Source organism: Talpa occidentalis, unplaced genomic scaffold, assembly GCF_014898055.3.
Source record: "Talpa occidentalis isolate TD23 unplaced genomic scaffold, MPIMG_talOcc4v2.1 talOcc4.15, whole genome shotgun sequence".
Lineage (NCBI taxonomy): Eukaryota > Metazoa > Chordata > Mammalia > Eulipotyphla > Talpidae > Talpa > Talpa occidentalis.
Window position 1 is genome coordinate 84,062,442 of NW_023601543.1, and position 27,083 is coordinate 84,089,524.

At 44.3% G+C, this 27,083-nt stretch overlaps 1 protein-coding gene across 4 annotated transcripts in view; it reads right to left on the minus strand.

The window, feature by feature from the left end:
- The window catches only part of FRMPD4 (FERM and PDZ domain containing 4), a 701,451-nt gene that overhangs the window by 26,084 nt on the left and 648,284 nt on the right, over window positions 1-27,083 (minus strand). For all 4 annotated transcript variants that reach the window (XM_037512714.2, XM_054695851.1, XM_054695853.1 and 1 more), the window contains 4 exons: window positions 17,169-17,214; window positions 10,278-10,382; window positions 7,742-7,849; window positions 2,754-2,885 (listed from right to left, as the gene is read on the minus strand). In XM_037512714.2, coding sequence (XP_037368611.2) covers window positions 2,754-2,885; window positions 7,742-7,849; window positions 10,278-10,382; window positions 17,169-17,214 — 391 coding nt within the window. The remainder of the gene's footprint in view (window positions 1-2,753; window positions 2,886-7,741; window positions 7,850-10,277; window positions 10,383-17,168; window positions 17,215-27,083) is intronic.

Genomic DNA, 27,083 nt, shown 5'->3' on the forward strand with positions numbered 1-27,083 from the left:
GCCTCTGAGAAAGAAGGGGAAAGATCTTCAATTTCCCTTAGAGGTCAACATGATGAATTAAAACCACGCACCATGAACTTGTGGTTTTATGCACTTGTTTGTAAGTGTACACACTTGTAACTACTTTTAGGCAGGGGGAAAATCTGGCAAAAGAAGAATGTTATCTGCAACGTAGAAATTCAAAATAAAAATAGCAATAGCTTTATTGAGGCCTGTGGTGTGTGTGTGCATATGGGCTTATACATTCTTAAGAGTTTACATTGCCCACTTGTTGAATAGAAGAATTGCAACAGGAGAGCTCCCCCAAATTTTAAGAGTTAACTAGAAATAGAGAGACACTTGAACCAGCTTCCTGACCGTGGACAGGGTTGTAAAGCTGACTGGATCCCTGAGATCTGAGGGCTGAGAGCTGCTCATCACTGGCTCATGGGATAGTGAACCAGGAAGGGCAGCCGAGAACCCGAGACCCGAGTGTCGGCCAGGCCTGCTGTTGTCTCAGTGGCATCATAGGGCATTTCGTCAGAAGGTCACACTGATGTTCATCAGGTATCACCTTATCTCCATCTACTTTAATTACCTGTTAGGCTTTATCTTTCTTGAATCTCATAAGTGACCTTGATTCTAATTGTATCATCAGGTTACACTAGTTTGGAGAAATAAATTAATATAATGCAAAAATGCTTCAGCCTCATTAGAAAAGGTAGCCCATTCTTTACCGCAAATATATAACTCAAAACAATTTCTTGGAAACTTTAGGTAGTATGTAAATAGGCAATAGTATTTTTTAGACAGAAGTATAATGTCAAACTGCCAGAAATTCAGGTAGATTTGCTTAAAAGTTCCTTTGGGGATTTTCATCAAAATTACATGCTTTTAAATGATTTTTGTTATTGGACAATTCCTTAAACTTACTCCCCTTTCGACCATGCCTATAAATATCTTATCGATGAAGCTTTTCATATGTGTTGATTTCTAAGGCAGACAGCTGATCTGCTTCAGGGTACTTAACTCAATCCGTTTACTTTTTGAGAGATAATACTTGAGTTTTAGCACTTTGCTTTCAGTTCTGATTAAAAACCTAACAAAGGTTCTCCCACCAAGTGAAGGGAAGGATCACTGAGAGAGGCTTTTTATTGCCTTCAAACATTTTAAGAGATTTGAAAATTGGAAATCAAATCTGGACTGTGACGTCGTGGTTATCTATCACCAGAAGGGAGTCTTAAAGAGTCTTTGTCCAGTTAAATGAGCACGAGGCTTTCCCATAAGGGTGACGTTCAGAGAGAAACTACTAGGCCAACTACTCGGTGTTAGTGTCAAAGTAGAGCCAGAATCATCAGAGTAGACCTAACTAGAAATGTCAAAAAAGTGGGTGTTTCACTGCACTCCTAGGGACTGGCTGCCCGCTCAAGTGGCTGGGGTGGGCATTTCCTGCTCTAAGCCGAGCATCGGTGCCCATCTGCCTGCATAACAGGGAGCCACTGCCCTTGGCCACCACCTATAGGGGTCATGCGTTAGGAGACAAATGTCCCTTGGGTAGAGGTGGGTCTACACGGGCTGCCCACAGTGGGAACTGGCTTGATAACACGCTCTTGACCAGCTTCCAAGCTTTCCCCATCTCTCTACACGCCCTGCTCCCAGTGTTACTCAAGACCTCTTCCCCAAAACCACTTGCTCCCAAATCCTTGTCTGAAGTTCAGTTTCTAGAGGACCTCAGAGTCAAACACTGTGCTTTCACACAAGGGATTCTGAGGAGATGTGCTGTTCCTTGGTCTGGAAGTGGAAAGCCAGTCTTCTGTTTCCAGACGCGTTTTGGCACAGGTTAAAACAGTGCACAGCCATCTGAAGTGATTTAAAGTAACTATGAGTGGACTGAAGCCTGATAAAGTGATAGGTCAAGATTAGAAAGAGAGATGTGAGTGACCAGAAATGGCAACGTTTGATCTGTTCATTGTATTCAGCTTGACTGAATCAAGAGAGTTGGGGCTAACTGTGGGCCCCAAAGTGTGGGACCCCAGCTTTTAATTATGTAACAGCTCAGAAGCACTTTAGTGGGATGAGGCTCAACTGGTGCCCCTCAGGCTCCCTCTGGAAAGTTCCTTCATCACTGGACTCTCCCAGGCAGGACCTGGCCAACCTCCTTTACACTCCTGACAGAGCCTGTACCCTGTGGAGTCACAGGAAGACGCATGGTGCCATGCCCAGCTCAGCAGCCAAGCAGCCTGCTTGACTCCCCAAAGAACAGATGGGGGCGGCATCTTGGTAACTAGGAACTGGGACACATTGGTGGGTCACATATTTACAGTGGGCAGGACTGGGCAGCGATTTCAGGCTCCTCAAAATAGTCTGAAGTCTGCACCCAGAGCTTAAAACAACAAAATAGAATTTTGGCTGAATTTAAATAATCTCAGAAACCATTTCTTTTTGATGCTTTCTGGCGATCAATTATGAAACTAGTTAACAGGCCCTTACAATGTCCTGCAAGTGAATTCCACAGCTCCCCAAGCCCAGGGAGTGGCTGCAGTCTCGGCATGACTAACCTGCTTGGAGACCACCTGGCAGTGGATGAGAACTTGACAGACAGGGAAACAGCCCCTCGAGGTGACAAATTCTGAATGGCCGTGCTCCGTGTGGTGGAGGGGGCCAGGGCTGCAGAGCACACATTTGAAGGATTCGAGGACGGGGTGTGGGGGGGGACTCGGCCTGAATGACCTCTCTCACCACAGCCCCAACCCGTGAGGGGTCATTTCACACACCTGAGTGAGAGTCTCCTGTTCATGAAGCAAGAGAAGCTTGGTCCCGGCTCCTTCTGTCCGCTGCTCCAGCATGAGGGAGAAGTGTTCGATGCCTTTGATGGAGAGCTTCTCTTGAAGGGTTAAGATGACGTCCTTACAGAGGAAACACGGACAAGATGTGATGAGGGTTGAGGTAGCGCTTTTGCGGACTCTACGTGAGGCACAAGGGCTGCTTGCGTAGGTCCCTTCACGTCCCTCTTTATACCTTTGCTTGGTTCTAAAGCTTGATCCTCCCAAGACCCAGAAGGATCCAGAAATGAGGTTTCCTTCTCCTGCCATTTCCCTGCCCGCCCCCCACCCCCCACGCCAAAGTGCCATGGAGCTTAGGAACAGGGAGACAAGATGAGTTGCTGCAGAGGAACTTTCCTGTCATGTAAAGTTTTGACTTAGGTTATCAAAAGATGGTGTGGAGGGCCTCCCTGGTGGCACAGCAGGTCGAGTGCCGCGCTGTGAAGCTGTCGCAGCCTCTGCAGTGCCGGTTCGATCCTGGCTGGCCCCGAGAATCCCACATGGCACGGCAGACCTCTCCTGTCGCACCCGCTGCTCCCCTCAGCAGTGTATTTCTGTCGTGTGCCTGTTCTGCTCCCTGCTCTGCCTCTGGTGAATCCTCTCAACCTCCCACACCTCTGGCCCATACCCTAGCTCTTGTATAAAAATAAATAATAAAATCTTAAAAAACAAAGATGGTGTGGTATGGTCACTTGAGTTCCCTTTTCTTCTAAGTAGGGGGACAATGAAACCACCCTTGAAAGGAGTCAAAAACAACATGCTGCCTGCCAAATTTGGCCCACTGTCTGCCTTTGTCGATAAAGTTTTACTGGTACCAGCCCTCCCCCCGAGTCTGTGCATGTGCTGGCTGTGGCTATGTTCACGCTATGCACCTGCAGGCCTGAGCTGCTGCCACAGAGACTGTATGGCCTGTGAAACCTAAAATATTTGCTATCTGCTTCATAGAGAAAGCTTGCTGACGCCCAGCCTGCCCTTCCAGAAGAGCATGTGGTAGTGGTAAGGAATGTGAAAACAGTTTGGCTTCTGATCGCCGCTCTACTGTGTATTAGCTGTGCAGCTCAGGGCAAGTTATTTAACCTGAAAGTATCTTGCCTTCCCCATCTGTAAGCTGCGGAGATCAGGGGGCCTGACTCAGAGATATCAGGCCCAGATGAAGTTGCGCTGGAAAGCACTTATTACAGTACTGTTTGGCCCAGGGTTACAAGATACATATATTAGCTTTTATTTCAAATTTCTGGGGAAGGCGGAATGAGCAATCTTTGTCAGCAAGCCTTTAAAGGATTAAACATTTATGATGGGAAAGGTGCTCCACAGACGAGCTATGCAAAAGGCATGTCCTCAACCATTACTCTTTTCATGTACTTGACACTAGTCAGCATTGACTCTTCAAGATAATTTATACTCAGAGGCTAAAAATCCAAGAGGGCAGTTGATTTCAATCTGGGGCAATTTTGCCCCACAGCAACACCTGGCAATTTCTGGAGAGAGTTTTTGTTATTACCGTGGGGTTGGGGAGGCTATTAGTATCAAGGGGTGCTGCTACTGCCCAGCCCAGCCCTCACAGCCAAGAATTATCTGGTGCAAAGTATAGAGATAGAGAAACCCTGCCAAACACAGGGTTTCCCTTTAGCGACCTTTCTGGGGTTTTCATTCTTCTCTGTAAACCTTGTGCAATTTCTTCAGACCCTTTCAAACAATGATCCAGACGCTCAGCCCACCCCTCCAAAATATCATTCAACAGCAATGCCTTGACTCTATTGAATTTCATAAAAGATACTGTTTCACAATGTTTGCTCAAGGTCCAGAAGAGAGAAAACAAAACCAGCCTTTGCGTGGCAACAACCCGTACTTTTTTTTTTTTTTAATGATTCCTCAAAAAATTTTATTTTATTTTATTTTTTTGTATTTTTTTTGTAGTTTTTTGTTTTTTATAATAAATTTTATTTTTATATTCCCCATACAATTGCAACCCCCCCATTCTGACCCCAATCCCTCCCCTCCCGCCCCCCACCCCCCAAAAAGTGTCTCTGGTTCATAGTTTTTTGGAAATGCAAATCAAAACTACCATGAGATACCATCTTACACCAGTGAGAATGTCACATATTTAAAAAACTAGCAACAACAAATGTTGGCGAGGATGTGGAGAAAAAGGAACTCTCCTGCACTGCTGGTGGGAGTGCAAACTGGTCCAACCACTATGGAGAGCTGTGTGGAGATTTCTGGACCTACTAAACATAGAACCCGTACTTTTTAAACACCCTCCTCCATCACCGGGGAGAACACTGGAAGAATTGATAGTGATGGTTTTTCCCTATTGTGATTCTGCAACAAGAATTTTGGCAATTTTTATTAAACGGTGTCATATCCCTTTCGTAACTATACTATTTCTATTTTACGCCTACCAGCCTGTGTCTGTTGTGCTAATAAGGCTGTTAGGTACAAGGTAACTTTAATTTGACTTGAGTTCTTTGCATTGTGTCCTGTCTTCTCAGTCGTCCGCACCACTCGGGGAAATCAGACATAGTCTAGCGTGCATTCCTATAACAAAGAGGCCGGAGGGAATTCACAACAGGGCTTCCTTCTAAATGCAGATTTATTTCTTTTAAGAAATGAACGAAAGTTTTTACCTTTCTGTGGGGTCAGGAGCTTATCTGACCAGTTGGTAGCACAGAACAAGGCCAGAGTGTCAGAGGGAGTTGCGATAATGCAGCTCTAAGGGTTAGGTCAAGGCTCTGTAGTGCATGACCCATGGGTCAAATGTGATGGTGTCTATTCATTTACGCATTGTCTCTGCAGTGAAGGGTTAACCATACCTAAAGAAAGCTTTGCCTCTGTGCTCCTGGCCCTTGGGAGGTAACCTCTAAATCCTTGGAATGTCCTGCCTCTTGTTTACCTAGGGGTTTGGGCCATACCAGATAGTCCATCCCAACAGTGATTTTTTTAAAAAGATTTATTTCATTTATTTATGCATACAAGAGCTGGGGTGTAGGCCAGAGAGAGTTGCTGTATGGGGGTGAGAGGATTCACCAGAGACAGAGTGGGAAGCAGAACAGGCAGATTGACTGAAATCCACTGCTGAGGGGAGCAGCGGGTGAGACAGAAGAGGTCTGCTGTGCCATGTGCGTAGCTCCCTGGCTGGGGATCAAATTCATGCTGCAGTGGCTGTGGATAGCTTCTTAATGCTGAGACTTAACCCCTTGTGCCACCAGGGAGGCCCCCCCAACAGTGATTTTTGGTGGAGACTGTGGGCCATGTGAAATCAGCTTGACCTCTAGACCATACAGATGGTCTTCTGTGTCCATGTGGACAAAACCCAACAAAAACCCTGAACTCCAGGCCCAGGTAAGTTTCCCTGGGTAGCAGCACTCCCTGCTCATTGTCAGGGAGCATTGCCAGGTGGAATAGCACTGTCTGTGGACTCCGCTGGGAGAGGTCACCTGGAGCTCTGTGCCTACTCTCTACCGCCCTGCACACTTTGTCCCATTGTTGACTTACATTTGGAGCCTTTTGTTGTAATAAACTACAATTGTGAGTATAACAATTTGATGCTTTCTGTGAGTCCTTCAAGTGAATCACCGAAACCGAGGGTGGTCTTCACGACTTCCCGAGCCCACCTATCTCTGGCTATTTTCGTGACACAAGTTGAGTAGTGACAAGAGAGATGAAATGGCTCATGAGGCCTCACACATTTGCTCTTGAGCCCTTCCTGGAAAAAGTTTGCAGACCCTTAGGTGACTTTTTCAGTAATTGGAGTAATATCTCACCATAAATTGATTTTGAGTAGGAATAAAGGAAAGGGACTTTTTCAGATACTAATTACCATTAGCATTCTCTACAAAGGAAGTTCATATTTCATCTGGAATGATTTAAAGATAATTTAAATGCTCCATCATCAATCCACTACTATCGTCTGCTCTATTACCTGCTAAATCACTACCTGTTTATAGCAATTCCAAACAAGCTGCTTGCTGGTGTCATGGCAGTCAGAATGTGCAGCAAGTGGGCCCTTGCAGAACCACTTCTGCTCATAAGGTTTATGCTGAATAATTAAAAAACCTGAGAATTAGGAGTTGACTATTGATAGACATTTTAAGTACTGATATTTAAGAGCTGATATTCTCCCGATACATTATCGTACAGATCATCACTAGGGACACTTTTTTTTTAAAAAACTCAATAAAATTTTTACTGTGCCATTTGAAGAAAGTCTATTTTAGGCTGATAGAGCATCAGGGAACAATCAATTTCTGAACACACTTTTAGCCAATAAAAAAGAGATGATGTACCCCCCTCCCTCCCATGAACGAAGCACTGGGAGGAAAACCCATATGCTTTGTTTAAATCCCTATTATGTAAATCTCACCTGTGGCTCTGAAATGCAGAGGCATGACTGTACTTGAAATACTGAGGCATGACTCTTCCTTTTCACTCCTTCTCCTAAGAAGCATGCCTCATTTCTGCCTTTTTATCCATCATTTCCATGAAATTGCTTACAGTAATTAAAAGCAAATGTTATCTTTACATTATTCGATGCCTTGTTTGTGCTGGACACCAAAGTAGCAGACATTCAATTAACAGCTAACATCTTAATCATCTTGGCGGCTGACATTGCTGAGAAATCATGCTGCTTTGGGAAGGGTGCCAAACCTTCTTGGTGACAGTCACACTATTTTAATTAATCTGCAGTTGCATTAAAATGACTAGCCCTAGTGTTTCTTCACTGATGGCATATTTGTCTCTGTCTCTGTCTGTCTCTCTCTCACACACATACACAGAAGCTTCTTAGTTAAGCATTTTGTTTTTAAGTATTCACATGCTACTAGATTTGGTAACAACCAACAAAATATCAGAAACCAACAGATGATTCTGAAAGACAAGACCCACAGAGCACTTCCACAGTGTACTTGGCAATGCCCAGGCAGTTTAGAGGGTCCTTTTACCTTTATGGAGGTGCTGCAGTCAAAACGAAATGACTTGGTCTGCCCATTTTCCAGATAGACTTTCAAAACATTTGGCATAAAAAGAAGTGAATTATCCTTAACAGTTTCCTGTTTAGCCAAAAAGAAAAAAGAAAGCGGTGTAAGTCGGGCGAATTAGAATACTGCTCTTCACAGGAGCAGCGGCAGTATCACAGCTAGACCATTTATTCTCATTACAGCAAAAAACACAACAGTTGAATCCTCTAAGGCCAACCAAGGTGTCCCTTTGGTGACATCTGAGTTCAGTTGTTGAGAGCAAAATTCTTTTCTGGCGACAGATAATTCAGTTGATTCACGTGAAAGACATCTTCCTACCATAAAATCAATTAGATGAATTCTACTTTTTTAAATCAAGGTTTCCCACTGGAAAACACAATTTCAGAAAGACTTCCTTGTAATTAAGCCACAGTGTGTAGGACTCCAAGCCTGCACCAGCAGGCAGGATGGCCTGGGCGAGAGGGCCGCAGCGGCGGTGTCTGGGGGTGCCTGGTGGCGCCTGGCAGTCATGATGGCGAATCACAGATATTAATGTGCTTCGACAGTAAAGTGATTTTGTGAGATGATTTTTAACCCATTCGGGAATGTTCCTCCAACTCAAGGGGGAAATAGAAGGAATGGCTTAGTGGGTTAAAAGAGTATAACAAATAGATACTAATTTAGCAATAACTCAAAAAGAAGGCACAACACACGACTAAGTCAACAGCAGAAATGTAGTCCTTTCGATTTTCTCTTTCATTGGAACTAGAAAGAGATGAGTGTGCGGGGAGGGAGGAGGCATGTTGGATGAGTTCCAGGCATCTTCGGGGTGAGCTGTGTCACTCACATGCAGGAGCTCATAAGGTTGCAGGGTCACAGGGCACTCAGCAACCATGGAAGCATCCTTCACTGAAGATGAAGTTTTGAGAGGTTTGCTATTGTCCGAGAGTTGGTCCAAGAAAATCCACTTCCTAAGTATTTCCATAACAGGCGACATGGCTTTCATGGCCTAGCACTTTCTCTCCACTCCTTCTGTCTCTTTAGTCCTATGACGTCACACACAACTTCCTGCTATCCAATGCACTGAGTTAGTTGCGCTCAAAGTTGAGACTAAATGACATGCAATGGCTGAGCGGAGCAGAGGAGACTGGGCTGAAGATGGGAGCAAAGGCTGAGGAGCACCAGGCACCCGATGTCCCGCTGGACCTAGCCCCGGTCAAGCACACAGACCCTGGGAGATGAGCAACCCCAGCACCGCCCTTACACTCCAGCCACCCAGAAGCACCTTCTTTTATCTAGGGACAAGTTGAAATTTCCTGCAGCAGTTTCTAGAATCATATCCTCTTGAAAGAGGCATGAATTCTTTGCACAATCTCATGCCCAGAAGCTTGAGGAAGATGAGGGATGTTTCAGATGACCTTCTGCGATACAGCGATTCCTCTGGTGGAACTCTCCACCCTTAAACTGGAACAGTCTTGCTGATACCCACTAATGCAGGGCAACCCTGCATCCAGAGTGACAGAGGATCCGCCAACGCCAGCAGAACAGACCATGGTGTGAACAGGGCCAGAGGGGGTGAGGTGGGAGAAGGTGATTGGGAGCACAAGGCTGCAGCTAAAATGCTCCCAGGCTTGCACTAGGTCACTCTTAGTCCCCTTGCACAGGACCTCTGAGCCCCTGGAATCCAAGAGGTCAGCAAGCGTGGAACAGAAGGCACCTGGACCGTTTGACCCCGGATGTGCAGAGGTAGGTCTGTGACCCATTACGAGCATGCCATGTTTGAGACTTTGTCCTTGTGGGTTTATTTAAACACCAGCAGCAACAACAAAACCTCACTGACAAAAGCTAGCATCTCAAAAGTCAAAAAAAAAAAAAAAACAAACACAAAAAAACCAAACATTAGTGCCCTAGATGGCAGCTTTCTAAAAACGAGAAACACCACGCTCGATGTTTCAGGGAAAAATTGAAAATAAAGCACCCTGTTGATGTTTGCATTATTCATTTTGAAGCTCGGCTATGTGCCTGCGTAATCATGATTTCTATCGAGGCCGATTGGTGGAGGCTGGGCAGTACTGCTTCATTTCTGGCTGCATATATGAGACTTTTCTATCTTTTTACCTTTGCAATTTTGATTAGTTGAAAGAACACATTTTTTTCTTGGATAAGAAGAAACTTAAGGGAAACACAATATCTTACTCAAAGCACACAAAAGGCCATCCGATGGAAGAATGCTTAGCTGGCAGAATAGACAGAAACAGGTGGAGGTTTCAAAGGGACATCTTTTACTCAATAGGAGGCAATGTCAGCATCTCAAATAAAACCAACAAAGTAGTGAGGTCTCTCATACTGGAAGCATTCCAGGAAATACTGGATATGTTGGAAGGAATTCAGGCACATGATCTCTCAAGCCCTTTATAACCCTGAGATTCAGCACCTCATGAAATCAAACAGCTGATTCCAGACTGATCATCTAGGGACACTGCTGGCCTTGTCTGAGTCACAAGTAGGGGACTTAACTCACCGACACTTGGCCATTGATGATGACCTCCTCAGAGAAGCGCACTTTGACTGGATTTGACTTTAATCTTGCCTTTTTTGCAGCACTAATAAATGCTGATTTAGGAGACTAGAAAAAAAGAAAACATTTTATTGGATTACTGGTTACATAAAGCAAACCTCGTAACAGCTATTTTCTATCTTTACCCTCCCAGACATGCAGTATTTTTGCTAAAAAGCAAAGTCTTTGGTATCTGCCCAATTTAAGGATGAAACAGAAATTATGGATGCAGCTGAAATCCTGTCATGCTCATAAAGTGCTAGGTTTGATTAAGTCACCAGACCAGAACTACAAAGCACATGTTCCATATTCTGACTAAGTACATTTCCAAGGAACTTTTTAAATGATGTCTGTTTTTATTTTTATTATTTATTTATTTCTGTGGGACCCTCGCCGGTGGCCGGGGATCGAACTGGTGCTGCAGAGGCTGCGGGCAGCCTCGCAGCCCAGCGCTCAGCCGCTGCGCCACCAGAGGAGGCCCTGATGTCTGTTTTTAATACAGACCTTTGAGTACACTATGGAAGGTAAGGAGGTGGCCAAATCGACTGCTGGGTTTATGAGTTGATCATTAATTATCTATATTAATGAGGCAGAGAAGAACCACTGATTGTTCTAAAATGACTGATAATCCCATTGCTATTCACATTGAGGGCATATGGGCAGTACATGTGTGTGATGCGTGTGCATGTGTGCACAACACATACATATACACACACTCTATGTTCTGCATGTATCCCAAACCTGAGCTTTAGCCTTTTGTTGGTAATCTATGATCCTGCGATCTTACTGGGCAGGATGGAGAGAAAACCTTAGTTGACCTCACATTCTAGTTCAACTTACGAGTCCTTTGAACTTTATGACCCTTTCTCTTTCTTTTATTGGGAAGAAGGGCTGAGCGACCCTTCCTTCCTTGGAAACTGAAAGTGCAATGGGAAAACCTGCTTAGGAAGGTTCTGGGATCCAGGGATCCCCTGCTGCATGGTGTTGGTAAATTGACTCCATCTGAGAATCACCCTTATTGCAAAATTTTTATGACGTCTTAGGGGAGGATATTCACATCTTCTAGATGACTATTATGTTGTAGGTGCTGTTTATTTTTTAAAGGAATTGCATTCTCTATTGAACCTAATATAGAGGCAAGTGTTTAGTCTGACTCATATAATTGCTACTTTATAGACTAAATGGTCAAATATTAGAAATTGCATGTTTCCCATATTATATAGTCCTAAAAGATTGAGGCTATTGTATAAAGAATTCTAGTAATTGACTTTAGGGTCAACATAGATGTTCAACCTTCTGTGTATTCCCTTAAATGCAAGGAAGAAAAGCAATTATGGTATGCTGTATTTGGAATTTCAAGAAAAAAAAAAGAATACCATTTTTGTCAAATACAAATATTTTTGAGATCAAATAAAAAGCAATATGATGGAATGGATAAGTGAAATATGGTATATTCACACAATGGAATATCAGTCAACCATAAAAGGGAATGAAGTTTTAATAAATGGATGTGACATACACATTCTCATCCATGTGACATTATTCTAAATGAAAAAAAAAAAAAAAACAGACACAAAAGACTACTTATTATATCATTCCATTTATATGAAATGTCCAGAATAGGCAAAGAGGAATAGGCAAAGAGGGTTATCAGAGGCTGAGGGAAGGAAGGATGGGGAGACTCTTTAATGGGAAACTAAGTATACTTTTGGAATGACGAAAATGTTCTAGAACTAAATAGTGATGGTTTCACAAAAATCTGAATTTAATGACATAGAACTGCATATTTAAAAATGGTTAATTTTTATTATCTATTTTATTAAAATAAAAATAATCACTGTTACAAATGATAAAACATGTATATGGCTATTCCTAGATGGAACTGTACTTATACACTGGGAGAATGCTGTTATTTCCAAGGTTTGTCATCACACCCATCATAGTCTTTGTGTCTTACAGGACTGGATGGAAGGATAGTTTGACCTCTAGAGTTTCAATGCCGGCATTTAAGCAAGCTGTTTTAAAAGAATGGCTGTTGTCTTAACATAAAATAAAACAACTCCCCCCCAATCTCTGAAAAGCTGCTCCTCAAGAAAGAACAGCTGTAAACATGCTCAGCGTGATTTCTGAAAGTCTTGCTGCAGAGCTAAAGTGATGTGACAGCGGTGTTCTCATCGGTATCTTTGTAATTATAGGCCAAGTTTAGTAATGATTAACGAACAAATCATACAGTAGTGGGTTCATTTGCTTTTGATATGCCATTTGTTAGCTGAAGGGAAACACTTATTCTCTTTTAATGATCTAAAGCAGGCGATATTTACATTGGCACAATGAGTTTCGCACAAGTGAAGCGTTTGTAATAAAGTTACCCAGAACAGACACTACTAATTAGATGAGATGTTTGAATGCACTAATACCCGCTTCTCCAGCATTGCTTGGGAGCGAAGCATTTCACTTGTGTTCAGTTTCACTGTGTGCCACATACTGAGGTTTATTCCTCTACACATTTGAATTTCAAAATGCAATATTTTACCATATTTTCTAAAATGTTCTATATAATTCTTTGCCTCAATAAAAAAGTCTAACAGAGCTTTTTTTAAAATGCATATCATTTGATATATAATCTTAATCTTAGAATGCAGTGATGTGCCTAGTGATGTTCTCATGGAATTATATAGGTTATTTGTCGCTGAAGTAAGTGACCCCCCAAATAGCAGAACTTGAGGTTCTGGGGATGCTTCTCTCTGTAGCTAGAGCATGTCCACCTCATGCAGTTGCATCCTCATATTTATTTACCACGCTCTGACGACAAGCATGGTTATCTAGGAAAACCAGGAAGGAAATTAGACAGCTTAGGTTAAGTCCATGTTATTTTCCACATAATTCCAAGTCAACAGGCTTGGGACAAACGTTTAACTAAGAAACCACAGTAAGTGCATTTTTCTTGCTCTGAATTTGTGACTAATTCTTAAAATCAACATGCATTTCAAAAATTGTTTGATAATACAAAATAAGCTCTCCACGTATGAAGGCTACTGAATTAGAATCCAACTAATGGCTTATTCTACCGGCTGGAGTTACACAGAGGAGGTACACAGAGGAGGTGTACTGGTGGTACACAGAGGAGGTCAACGAATCATGACTGCAGTTTTAACTCAGATCTCACTTCATAGCTCAAAAACTATACAATGTGCATGCACTGCTCAAAACCCTGAGGGATACATTCTCAGCAGTGTTCATTACTGTAGATGCTGATCACAAGCACTTCATATCCTGTAGTAAAAATGACAAGTAATTACCATTTAGAATGATCAGATTCTTAATTAATTTTAAGATTAGAAGGCCTCCAATCCACCCCTGCACATCTTTCCAAATTAACTGTTGCTAAAGTGGCCACCACAGATGTGTGACAATCTATGTGTGCTTCAAATGCTTTAGATGCTCTTAGAAGTCACCAGAACATGGTCTGAAAAATATTGCGTAAGATTAATTCCTGGAACCAAAGTGTAAAGTCTCGAACTTGCAATCTCCATCACTACTTATAGAATAGGCATTGGGTCAATATTGATAAGGACTAACTGGTTCACAGATTACTGGGTGACTTAGTTGGAGTTTCCCCAAAGCAGACCCTAAGACAAGGATTGGAAGCAGGTAGCTGATTTGGTAGGTGTTCCCAGGAAGCAAAGATATATGGGGGGATGGGAAGCAGGGAGGGAGAAGCCAATGAGGCATGCTTTGTTAAGTCAGGCACCAATGTAACAAATGGGGCTTAACGCTGGCTGCTGGGAACCTTTGGGAAACAAGGCGGAAAGCAGACCTCACAGTTACATGAAGGGAGGGAGCAGGGCCTGTCCCCTCAGCTCCTGTCCATCAGTGATGTTGCAAATGGTTTCTGGGAGTGCCATTTCCTTCCACACCCCAAGCATGCTCCTGTGACCAGAGAGGCACACAAGCAAAGAATTGTCCTGCTCTCAGTCGGAAATTGGGCGGGCATATCCAAGGTGTGAGTTCGACAGTGTTGGCTGCACTAGAGCTTCCACGAGGAGATGGGTAGCCTCTCTCGGGTAAGTGGAACACAGTGGAAGGAACAGGAAGGACATGTGGGCTCAGATCTCTGGCCTGGGGAAACCCAAAGGGCTGTGAATGCCTAGAAACGCCAGAACTGAGGGAGACTTAGCCCCAGTCCCACTGAATTGGGATTGTGCGAGGGAGGTTACAGAGACTCTCGACTCTGTCTCAGGGACAGCTGGTCCGGGCAGTTCAGGCAGTTCTAGACTTGGGAACTGGGAAAGGGAAAGGAAGGAGCTGGCCAAGAAAGAGCTGTAATAAAAGGGGAACAGCACAAAGAAAAGAGATGGTACGGCAGAACAAAAGAAAAAAAAAATCCATTAGTAACCCAGAAATTTCCTTTCTAAAATTCTATCCTGAGGAAATACTAGTAAATACAGATAAAAATTTATGCACAAAGATGTTCTCTGCAGACTTATTTATAATAGAAAAGACAGTATGATGGGCTCAACGATAGGGAGCTGGTTCAGTGGATCTTGGTTTAATATATCATTTTCCAGCTTTCAAAAGGATGCTTATAAAGAATTCTCGATGACATGGGAAAATGGTTATGAAACACCAAGTGAAAAAAGCAGAGGAAAATTATACGTACAATATAATCTCAACTAATGACAGGGCTTAGCAGGAAAGGCTGGAGGGAACTAGGCCGGCATGTTTATAACTGGTTGTCTCTGAGGAAAAGGTTTGCTCAAATATATTGTTCTGCTTCTATAGCTCCACAAGTTTTCTTCTAAGAAATAAAGTAAACGGCGTGGAGGGAGAAAGCCTTCCAGATAACATCAAATAAGGCAGCAAACTGTGAAGAATGACTTCTTAGCAGAGAATTTCAGGGGTCCGAAGACTCTGCCCTCAGCCCCCCTGGAGCTGGGCCCCCTGAGTGTTGGGCTCTTAGTCTGGGTCATATCAGGGCAGCCCGGGCACAAGGAGGATGTGCTGAGAAGGGTAAACATCGACTCTGTTTTGACTGGCTTTTATTATGCAGAAGAAATACAACCTAAAAAAATGCTGACCAGCATGTTGCAAAGACATTTAAATGCTAATTTGTATTGTCTGTAATAAAAGCAGAATCTATGGACTTCCTCGGCGGGCCATCTGTTTCTGCGTGTCCATCTCGGTTGCTGAGAGAATGTTCAGCAAATAAATGAACGCCCCCAATTTTTTAACCCCTAGAAATATGAGTGTAGAATTAAGGCTATAGAGGTGGGAGTGGGAGCAAAGGGAAAGGGGCCTAGTGGTCCCCTGGGGTAAAGGACTGTGGGGGGCTGTGGTGGTGGGAAGGTGTGGCGACATAGATCTGAGAAGGCGTAACCCTAGCCCCCTAAATCATACAGTGCTGTCAACCAATGCTGCCTCAATAAATCAATAGATATATAAATAAATTTAGGGTCACTTCATGGCAGGGGGTGGAGAGGGGTGAATAGAAGCAATTTGCTTGTAGGAAAATCTAAACACAAATAGATCAGCAAAAATTGTGGTGTCTCTCATTCTCCTGTTCACACTTCTCTCCACATTCGTGAATCTAGTCACGTTGGGGTTTCAACTTTTATCTTCAGAGGCAGAATAAGCTACTTTGCACCAGATCAACAAGGGAGGTGCTGGGTGGGACAGTGACTCCCAAGTGGAGGTGGCTGTGCTCTCCAGCCAACACTTGGCAATGTCTGGGGGTAGTTTTGGTTGTTACCACTCTGAAAGGGGGGGGGGGGCTCCTGGCATCTGCTACATAGAGGGCAGGGGTGCTGTTCCACACCCTCCAGTGCCCTCGACAGCCCTCCCCGATAAAGCGTTCCCAGCCCAAGCGTCAGCAGCGTCCAACAGCAATAGGAAGCAGCGTTCAGAGTGGTACTGAGACTTGAAAGGTAAGGAGGCTATGAGATGGCGTAGCAGGGTGGACGGGGCAACCTGACCTTATCGCCAAGATGAGGAGCCCTGGGTCGGGGCCGGCATGGGCTCATCTGTTTTCTTGCTGGGGACTAGATCTCAAACTTTGGTTCTCTCACATTTTGTTGTGTCCTGAGTTTTCAGATCCAAACATGGATGTGTGCGTGTGAGAACTAGGACTAAAAGCTAACAGTCACTATTAAATATTAAGTCACTATTAAAAAAGCTTGTAAGACATATTGTTATGGCCCGGGTGGAATAACTTGTTGTCTTGTTAGTTCTATTTGTGATCTTCTCGGAATCTTGACTATGCAGTTTGTCCTGTCTGCCGCGCCTAGCCCGCAGCAGCTAGGAGGCAAATTGGGGGACAGAGGACATGAAGAGTTTGGTTAAACGATGGTGACTGACATAGATGAGACCTTGTCACTGATGTAGAAATACTTCAAGCCACGGCAGTTGTCGCTAATACCCGGTTCGCTAATACCCAGTTTGTTGAGACGGGAATAAGAAAAGCAAGGGGGCCTCCACTTCCCGCAACTAGATGTTCCCACAACTTGTGCTTTTTCAGCTGGAACCACAAGAAAGATTTGAGTTTTGGGTGCTTTCCTGATGTGAGAGTCCGACGGGACTCACAGCTGGTTTTCAAGCTATTCGGGAAAAGTACTTTCTCTTTTCTTTTTCTTTTTCATATTTTATTTTATATCATTCTTACATGCACTTTCTCTTTTCGCCAATGAATGGGTTTGCTACTACGGGGTCTAAGTCCAAAAGGTGGAGATTTTGAAATCTGCACTGCGAGTGCGTGTGATTTCACTCTGCTGTTATTTATCCATCCTCATGGTTCCCCTGGAGTGGGAGGCAGGTGCCAGAAGCCCGCGCGCAGGCGTGCGTTTACTCACGGACGCTTACCGGGTAAGGCTGAATGACAGTGAGGAGGATCGATTCTTTGCAGCTTCTGTAAGAAAGAAAGAAAGGGAAAAACTCATTTTTATGAAATGCAGAGTCTGAACCCGAACAGCGTTCTCTTGCAATGAGATGGGTGCTGTGCTGCTCAGTGTTCCTGGGGCTCCCGGCGCGGAGGAAATCAAGAACTCAGAAGCGGGCTTTCAGACCACAGAGAAAAACCAAAATCAAACAGCCCACTTGAGAGCTTCCTACGTGGCTTACATCGGGAGGTAATAGCTGGGATCCCAAAGAGCAGGCCCGGAAATAAAACATGCCGAAGGAGGAACAGTTTCAGAGACATCCACTCGAGCAGCCTCACACACATCGCCTCTCAGCACTGAGTCTCCCCTGCTCCTTTTACTTCAGCTGTTCATCGCTTTCCCTGCAATTTTCTCGAAGGGGGATAGCTTTTTAAAAATTCTATCCATTCACTGAACATCACTGTCTTCTCAGGGTCAGCCTCATGCAAGAAAAACATCCCTGTAGGTTTCTTATGTAAAGCCAGCATCCCAGCTGACACCACTCCCCAGAGCACGGAGCTGCTGCGTCCGCCACCCAACAGCACCCGGGCCCTTGACATCAATTTCAGACAGGCACGTGCTGGGAAAAGTTGCTCATGACGGGAACACTGTAGCTGCAAGCAGGCCCATGTAACCTCATGGTTTATCTAATTGTCCCCCAGTAACCCAAACTTTTCAAATAACGCAAACCCTTGGGGAAAATCACATTATGGGTTATAACAGTTTTTCCTCCTTCCTGCCTTTGTTCCTTGATTATCACGAGTAGGAGAAAGGTCGGCTGCCCCGTTGCGGAGAAGGAGCTGACTTTTATACTTTAGGTCCTAATTAATTACCTGTGTTGGTGATTTATTGCTCAAAGGAATAAAGCGAAGGGGTGTTTCAGCGCTGCTGTTTGCTTGAAGAAGCCACTGCAAATCGCATTGTTAGCACTAATGGGTCTGTGGGTTGACTGACTCACATCACAGGGGGGCCTTCATTCCACTGACTTGCCACAGCAGCGGCGTGTGTGAGCCTGGCGTAGGGAGCGGGATGGGGAGGAGAGATCAGTGGGGCAGGGAAAGGAAGCCCAGAACCCCAGGGAGTCCAGGAAGAATCAGAATGTTTGGGATGGTGGTGCTGGGGCGGCCGGCACACTAGATGGTGGCCCGTCTGCTCCCGTGAGTTCCCAATCACCAAGGGCTGGCAGAGAGCGTGGCCCTGGAGCAGACACCAGTATTGTCCTTTGGTGATGTAATAAAGCGACAGTGTGGGCAGATGAGCATTCAGCAGACGAGATGGACACTGAAGCCTTGGTGGCGGGCGTGCAGACAGTGTAGCAATTCAGGGGAGCAGTCCGGCACTGCTTGGGAAATGTCAGTGTCACCGACACTATGACCGGCTATGACACCCTGGTTTCTATCACGAATGACCACTGGCCTTGAAAGGCCGTGAACAAGGTTGTTCCTGCAGCAGAGCTGTGGAGGTGAAGTGCTGGAAGCGAGCGGGGCAACTCTTGTGACATGGAAGCATGAGCACGCACAGCGTGGGACGGGGCAGGAAGAGAGAAGTTTAGATGTGTGTACAGCTACTTGGGCCAAACGTAAAAATGTGGTGAAGGGAAAAGGAAATGATATCTACTGCAGCACCATTCACAAGAGCCCTTTCATGCATAAAGATCCCATGATTACATTGGGCCTCTCTGGATAATCCAGGCTAACCCTTCCACCCTTAACTGAATCAGATATACAATGTCACAGATTCTGGGGATCAGGATATGGACGTCTTTGGGGCCGTCACTACTCTGCCTAGTGCAGATGCTAGCCTTCTTAGTTATCTAGTGCTGGAAAACCACGTACGTTATCTCAGCATTTCTGCGAGTCAGAAATACGAGCATGGATTAGTAACTTGCTTGTCTTGTCCAGTTCCTTCATAAGGCTCAGTGATGGCCATGACTGGGGTCTCCTCTGAAAGCTCAGTTGGGAAGGATCCACTTATAAGCACACTTCTGTGGTTGTGGGCAGATTAAGTTCCCACTTGGGCTGTTACGAGCCCCTCCATTCCTTGCAGGCCTGCGGCAAGATGGTCACCCTCAGTTCCCCACCACATGGGCCTTCCCAACCTAGCAATTTGCTTCATCAAAAACAGTGAGAGAGTCTGCTAGCAAAGTGGAAGCTACACATGCAACAACCACAGGAGTGACATCCATCACCTGCCATATTCTATTGGTAAGAAGCTAGTTATAGGTACCACCTGGGTTAGAGGAGCAGGAATGCCATAGCTGTGAGGACCCGGAGGCAGGGACCATCGGGCCTTTGGGGCCCAGTCTCAGACTGGGGGCCATCTTAGCCTCTGTCTGCCACACTAGCAGAGAGATCTGTAGCCAAGGAAGCGCTAAGCTTCTCAAAAGAAGTTCCATCCATGACTCTACCTTTCACAGAAATTGTTTTCTGTCATGATTATCAGGAAAATGATTGCTCAATACACCTTGTTAATTTTAAAATGGGAACCATTTTTCAAAATATGTCTATTATATTTATAGCATTGAAAGTCTTTGTGTCTATATTAATTCTCTGCAAATTGCCTGAAACATAACCTAGATTGATTCTAATTTTACCACTTAATGAATAAATGAAGTTATTTGAAACGAAATAAAATATTCCAATATGTTATTTATCATTAGGACTGGGGATGTGCTTTCCTTCAGTTTCCTCTCATCCATAATTGTCGCATTACAACAGCTCGGCAAGAATGAACTCTGCGATGCTTTGGATTCCTTAGAATTCCCAACCCTAAGATCCTAGGAAGAAAAACAAATATCTACGTCATTTAAAAAGTCATTTGAAAATCACTTCACTGGAAAGAGAAGACTGGAAAATGGAAGATGCCACATACAACTAATCAGATAAGTTCTTTTTACGAAGGCCTGCTAGAGACTTTTTAAAAATCCAGTTGAAAGCACAGAAGTATCATTTCATAATAAATTCCAAGTGAATTTTCTACTTTTGACAAGTAATTTCAACTTGCAGTGCCAATATTTTTTAAATGGATAAATTTGTTAAAAACATTTAATCTTTGAATCAGCGCTGACCTGCCAAAGAAAATATACAACCTGCCTAAACCGCTCCTATCAAATTTGTCTTAAATTTCTTTCTTCATTTCTTAACAAAAATCTTTTCTTTACTCTTTTAAAATTATTTTACTTTTTTTTATACTTATGATTACAATTTTATGTAGTGAAAGGATACAAGTCTAAATCAGCCAAGGAAGAAGATGCATAGGCCAGAGTCCAGGCCAGGTCTAGAAAAGTCTCTTCTTATCCTTTCATGATGGAGAGGCCCTTGACTCAGGTTTGGGGTGATGGGTCATGCCTTGGGATCACACCTCATTTTCAAATTTCATTGGATGTGATTCTGTTGCAGTTAGCAAAGCAATGGGAAGAAGCAGCTCAGATTCTAACCAGGCGTGTGCTATTAAGATCCCTTTCAACAATGAGGCCAAAGGTGGAGTTCTCTCTTTCTCTCTCTTTCAAGTGGCATGCCTTGGCACCTTTCTTGAACTGACTTTCTTTCTTTTATTTATTTATTTATTTATTTATTTATTTATACAAGCACTGGGTACAGTCAGAAGCGTAGGAGGGTGAGAGAATTCACCAGAGCCGGAGCGGGGAGCAGAGCAGGCAGAAGGACCGAAGTACACTGCTGAGGGGAGCAGCGGGCGGCAGGAGAGGTCTGCGCGCCATGTGGGGCCCTCACCCGGTGGCCGGGGAGCAGCCGGGGATCGAACTGGCACTGCAGAGGCTGCAGGCAGCTTCGCAACCCAGCGCTCAACCGCTGCGCCACCGGGGAGGCCCTCTTTAACTGACTTTCTCATTTTTTTTTAAGATTTATTTATTTATGCTTACAAGAGCTGGGGCACAGGCCAGAGGTGGGGGGAAGTGAGAGGATTCACCAGAGACAGAGTGGGGAACAGAACAGGCAGATCTACTGAAATACACTGCTGAGGGGAGCAGCAGGCAAGACAGGAGAGGTCTGCTGCACCATGTGGGTTGCTCCCTGGCTGGCCGGGGATGGAACTCGTGCTGCAGAGGCTGCGGATTGCTTCATAGTGTGGTGCTTAACCCCTTGAGCCACCAGGGAGCCCCTGACTTTCTCATTTTATACTGACATGATTTTAGTGGTGCAAACATAATCATATTGCCACGTGCTGTCTCTTGGAGACCAACTGAAGAGATCCTTCAATCAGCTCAGGGAGTTGGAATTTAACAGCATTGTGAAGAACACTGAGATTCCTTCAGAGACTAGGAAGACAAAACAAAACCCAAAGGAAAGAGCTAAAATAGATAGGAAGTTATTTATGTCAAAAGTGTAAAGTATTACAGTTAACTGTAAGATTTTAAATTTCAAAAGTGGCAGCAAGTAATCTATGAAGGCTAAAATTTAGGCTCTTAAAAAGCAAAATAAAGAGGCAATTTAGGGCTCTATATGAAAGGCTCTTGTAAATTCTAAAACAACATTCTAACATAACTCAAAAGAGGGACGTGCATCATTTTTGCTTGGAAAGACAGGTGGCACGACACAGAGACGTTTGAACTGTCTTCTAAGGTAAATACATGCACACGGAAGGGGCTTTCTTCCTGCACTTCAGAGTTCTTCAAAGAGATTAGAAAAATACTCTCTTCTGGGAACCTGGTGCATCTCAGCACTTGCATTCTCTGCAGCTGGGAGCTTCTGTTCATGGAAATAAATGCTGACGGACAGCGTTTCTATAGCCATTCTTTACTCGGAAGAGCCTTTCCTCCACCTTAGGGTATTGTGAAGCCACTGGGAGCCTCCTATTTTCTCTTCCTAGCTGAACCTGGAGATGTGAAAAGAGCACTAAGATTTTTTGGGTGTGATCACCAGCCATAGTGGAGCGTCAGCCTAGTCAACTGCTGGCAAAGTGGGAGGAAATAATGCTGCCCTTATTTTGAGAAAAGTTGCCACAGGACGACTTGGAAGGGGGTTTAGCACTCCATCTAGTTGACCTTTCCAACACTCGGAATAGAGATTGTAATTATCCGCAGCATCAATTCCTAGCAGGTACTGAAATCATTAGCTGGAGAGAGTGGAAAAGGCTAGCAAATGACCAAGCATTCAGAAAAGGTCAACACGTTAACGCGAAGTGTGATCTGTCACGGACGTTAGGAAGCACTTAATCGGTACCCATTGTTGCTGGACCTTGCCTTTACCTTGAAAGCTGCAAAAGGAGGAAAGGGGTTGTCATTTCTCAGTTGTGTTCAGGGAACGCTAAGGCAGAAAATGAGCATAATGAAGCCACCACAGTTATCAGGGCCACAAAGATGAGAGATGGATCAGAGTTTACTTGTCTAGATGCACTGACTTGGCTTCTACCAAGTCTGCAATGTGTCACTCACCCACCACCATCTTTGCCCTTGAGTGAGGGGCTATACTATTAAGTAAAAAGTCCCCCTGTTTGGTAGTTCAAAGGAAAATGAACAGAACTGAAGGCCTGGCGAAGAGCTCATCCTGAAAGACTGGATGATTTCACTGCTCCTCATTCCCCAGCTGTGATATGGAGGCTCCAAAGCTGACCCTCCAAAGCTGCACCTCAGGGAGTCACACCCCTGGGTGGTCTCCCCATCCTTGAGTCTGGACTGTTCTGTGACTTGCTTTTGACAAACAGAATATTGTGGAAGTGACCTCCAGGCCTTGGCCAGAAGAATCCTTTAGAAGTCTTGCAGCATTGACACATGCCCTTTGCAATGCTCAATCTGAGAAGCTAGCTGCCATGGAAGAAGTCCAAAGCCCCGTGAGCACCATGTTTTACACCACGCATGAAACACACGAGGAAGCTAGCCATGTGGAGAAGCAGTGTGGCCAGAGGGACATTTGCCCTGCCAGCCACATGTGCATCAGCTATCCCTGTCCAGGCAACAGCACAGGATGAAGGGCGCCATCTTGGATGCCAGCCCAAACAAGCCTTTAGACGGCTCCAGCCTGGCTGCCCTTTAACTGCAGCCACACGAGCGACCCCAGTGAGGAATCGTCTGAGCCCAGACAACCCAGGGAATCAGGAGAGATCCACTATTAAGCATGATGATTGTTGCGGGGGGCAACAGAAAATGGGAGTATCATCTCCCCATAAAGAGGTGAACAAAGGGGTTCATGCTTTAAAACTGAACCTGTTTTCCTGACCAAGGAAGGGAAAGTATCCGATCTAATGTTTCTCCAGAATGCGGGGAGCTACGCTTAAAACTCAGGTGTCTTACGCAAACATATGTGGATGTGTGGAGAAGGTGAGCTCTCTGCTGGAGGCAGGGCGGTGGAACTATAATGTTCATGATAGACATTTGGAGACCAGAGTGAAGGGGAAAAGATCAGTCAACTTAGAGGGCAGGAGAAGACCCAATCAGAGTGTTGCAGTAAAAATGCTTCACTCAAAGAAATCTGAGAGTCCTATTGGTAGCACATTGTGGAGTATACATTTGAACTTCGCAGAGAAAGGATTAAAGTACACAGTAATTTTAGGTTTAGAATTACATAGCTTACATGCAACCAATGACTTGAATGTAAACCTGGGGAGAAATCAGAATTCCTTGCAAAGTTTAATTCACATTTTACTGAATATATTTAAGGTGTAGGCTGTGCTTTTCTTTGTGAAGAATATTAGGCCATTAGGTTGAAAATCCATGTAATTGATGCAGTAATTATCAAAATTAAAGTTTTAATGAAACTATCTCATTCCAAGCCCTGTATCTTACTGTATTTTTCAAACCTTCACAGTAAAATTTCAGGTTAGGCACTTTGGATTTGGAAACTGCTGCTAAGAGAATTTTATTTGCATATGATATTTGTTTTTAGTTTGACCTAAATCTTTTGTCCATTTGATTCATTTTTTTGTTGAATGAATGCTGTCTTTGGCCTTTGACCTACTTACCTTTAACTAATGGATGAAACTGGTATTTATGTTTAAGGGCAGCAGGATCCCTCGAGATAAAAAGTACATCATTTTATATACCTGCATGATACTAAAGAGCTCTCACTCTATCCAGCAGGAGTTTACTGAGTGTCTAGCCAGGCAAGTATTTCAGTTGCATCAGTGCCTCTCAGTGGGGAATGATTTTGTCTGGAGACATTCATGGTTATCACAACTATAGGGGTGCCACTGGGACCTTGAGGGCAGGGATGCTACTAAACACCCCCCAGCACACAGGACAGTCCACTGAAATGGGAGAATTTTTCACCTACAATGTCAGTAGTGGTGAGACTGAAAAACCTGGGGCTCTACAGATATATTCCCCAAGGACACCCATTTCCTGACTTCCAGAAGAGTGAGACTCCATTTGGAACATGACAGCAATATGCTCACATAGCCTGAACTATTATTTCTCTTCTTTCAATATTACATTTGAGTCACTGTGGAATGTACCAAAATTTCTTTATCCATTTTACCACTGATGTGCATTTGGGAGGGTATTCAATTTGGGGCTGGAAAGAATTGTGTTGCTATTAACATTCCTGCAGATGTCTTTGGTGAATACCTGTATGCATCTCTGCTTGGTATAGACCTAGGTTGGAAGCGCAAGGTCCTAGGTATTACAGTGTTCAGGCAGAGACCCAGTTATTTTGGGCTATGTCTTTCCTTCCCACCTCATGACATGTGCATCTCTTTAATTCTACATGTTCTTTTATTCTTCCTAGTGTCTGACTGAGCTCCTTTCTATTGTGCTGGTATTGGACCAAGTCACTGTCCATTCATACACGTCGTCATCTAAAAACATTCTCAGGTGCTATTATGGCTGAAAGACATCATGTTGAATAAGCAGTTGATTTCTGTCTACAAAGGAAGGGCTGGAGAAGAATATCTTGAGGTAACTTAGAAGTAGTTAAAGCTTTGTCTGCTGAGTGAGGGTGCAAGGAAGCCTGAGCATGCCACAGTCAATGCACCCTAATGAAGTAGGACAAACTATCTCAAAATAGTTGGGAGCCCCGAAGTTCTGATGAGCAGCTGGTAACAATCCATTGTCATCACAGCGAGTTGGGAAAGGAGCAGCTAATTCACATCTTCTCATTCATCTCTGTCTGCTTTGACATGCTTCCAGTAGGAAAGAATTCTTTCCATCTTCTTTTTCATCCAGAAGAGGAGCTTGCACTCAATGAGTGGCTCTCAAACTGGTCCACACAACCTCCTGAGACAGGGGCACATGCCAGTGGGTAGAACTCGGGACATCCCTGTGTCTTCCGTGGTGGAGAAACCCCCCACTGCTGTATGCACTGGGATTATGAGTTAGGTTTCTGTTGAAGAAATGGTTCTGTTCTACGGGCCTCCCTGGTGGCCCAGGGGTTCACTCTCAGCATATCATAGCAATGGCCCACCCAGATGGCATGAGTTCGATCCCTGGCCAGGGAGCTGACCCACATATGGTGCAGCAGTCCTCTCCTGTCTCCCCACTGCTCCCCTCAGCAGTGTATTTCAGTAGATCCGCCTGTTCTGCTCCCTACTCTGTCTCTGGTGAAACCTCTCACTTCCCCCCACCTCTGGCCTATACCCCAGCTCTTCTATGCAAAATAAATAAAATCTTTAAAAAAGGGATTCCTTCTAAAAGCAAGTATGAAAACCAATGTATACAAGGATTACTACTAATTCTTCAAATTCCAACAGGTCTTAGTCTGCTCTCTTTTCCTGAACTTCCATGATGTTTCCCAGCATCCTCGTCAAAGCTAAACTTCTTTCCTCAATGAGAAGTAAAGAAGTTATTGGATTTGGCTGTTTTGCTATTCTTTCCATTGTGAGGACACCATAACATTGCTCGCTATTTTCAATGGCAAATGTAGAGCATTTCAGTGATAATCACTACACCCTGAGAGCTGGGGAATATTATTATCCTCTGTTACTGATAAGGAAATGAGGCCCAGAAATATTAAAGCACTTTTAGTACAGTTGCATGGCTACAAAGTGGAGAACAGGATCCATACAACTCCAGAAACTACATTTTAACCATGGAGGCCTCGGTCCCAGATCTTCACCCTCCCCATACGCTTTATGTAACTTTGCCACCTCCTATTCGAGCTGACATTCACTTGCTAGACTTTGGGTTGGGCCCATGACCTGTTGGTTAATGAAATAGGTACGAACAACACAGGGTGTCAGGTCAATGTCAGAGCTTTATCTTTTAGAGGATCAAATCCTGACCCACTTCCTAGCGGCAAACCTGTATGAATTACTTGAGCACTCCATGCCTCAGTGTCTGCATGTGGAGGATGGTGATAATTATAGCAACCATTTCATAGGACAACTGTGAATTAAATGAATGCAAAATTTCCTGTGCATGGTAGACACTCAAGTGTGCACCTGCTTGCCCACTCTCACTCCCTCTGCAGCCCCGGTACCCATCACAACCTAGCCAGCCTCCTGGCCTAAAGAGAATGCGACCTGTGGAACAGACCTGCTAAGATCAGCAGAGCCTTCCCAACCAGTTTCCAGATGCATGAGAAAGAAATGCTATTTCTAGACATGAATGGGCCACTATTACATGATTCCACTTATAGGAAAGATCTGGAATAGGCAGATTCAGACAGAACGTAGATTAGAGGTTACCAGCTGCTAGAAGGGGTGGTGGGGGGAGTGAGAGATTTTCCTTAATGGGCACAGTGTTGCTGTTTGGGTTTAATCAAAGATTTTGGGGAGAGTAGAGATGGTTGTAGAGCATTGTGAGCAGAATTAATGCCTCTGAATTGAACACTTAGAATTGTTTAAAATGGCAAATTTTATGTTCTATATAGTTTACTCCCTACCCCCAAAGGAATGCCACTGAGGTCCGGTGGTTATGTGTTATGAAGCGACCTTGGATGGATCCGGCCCCATCTAAAAGCAGGGCAGG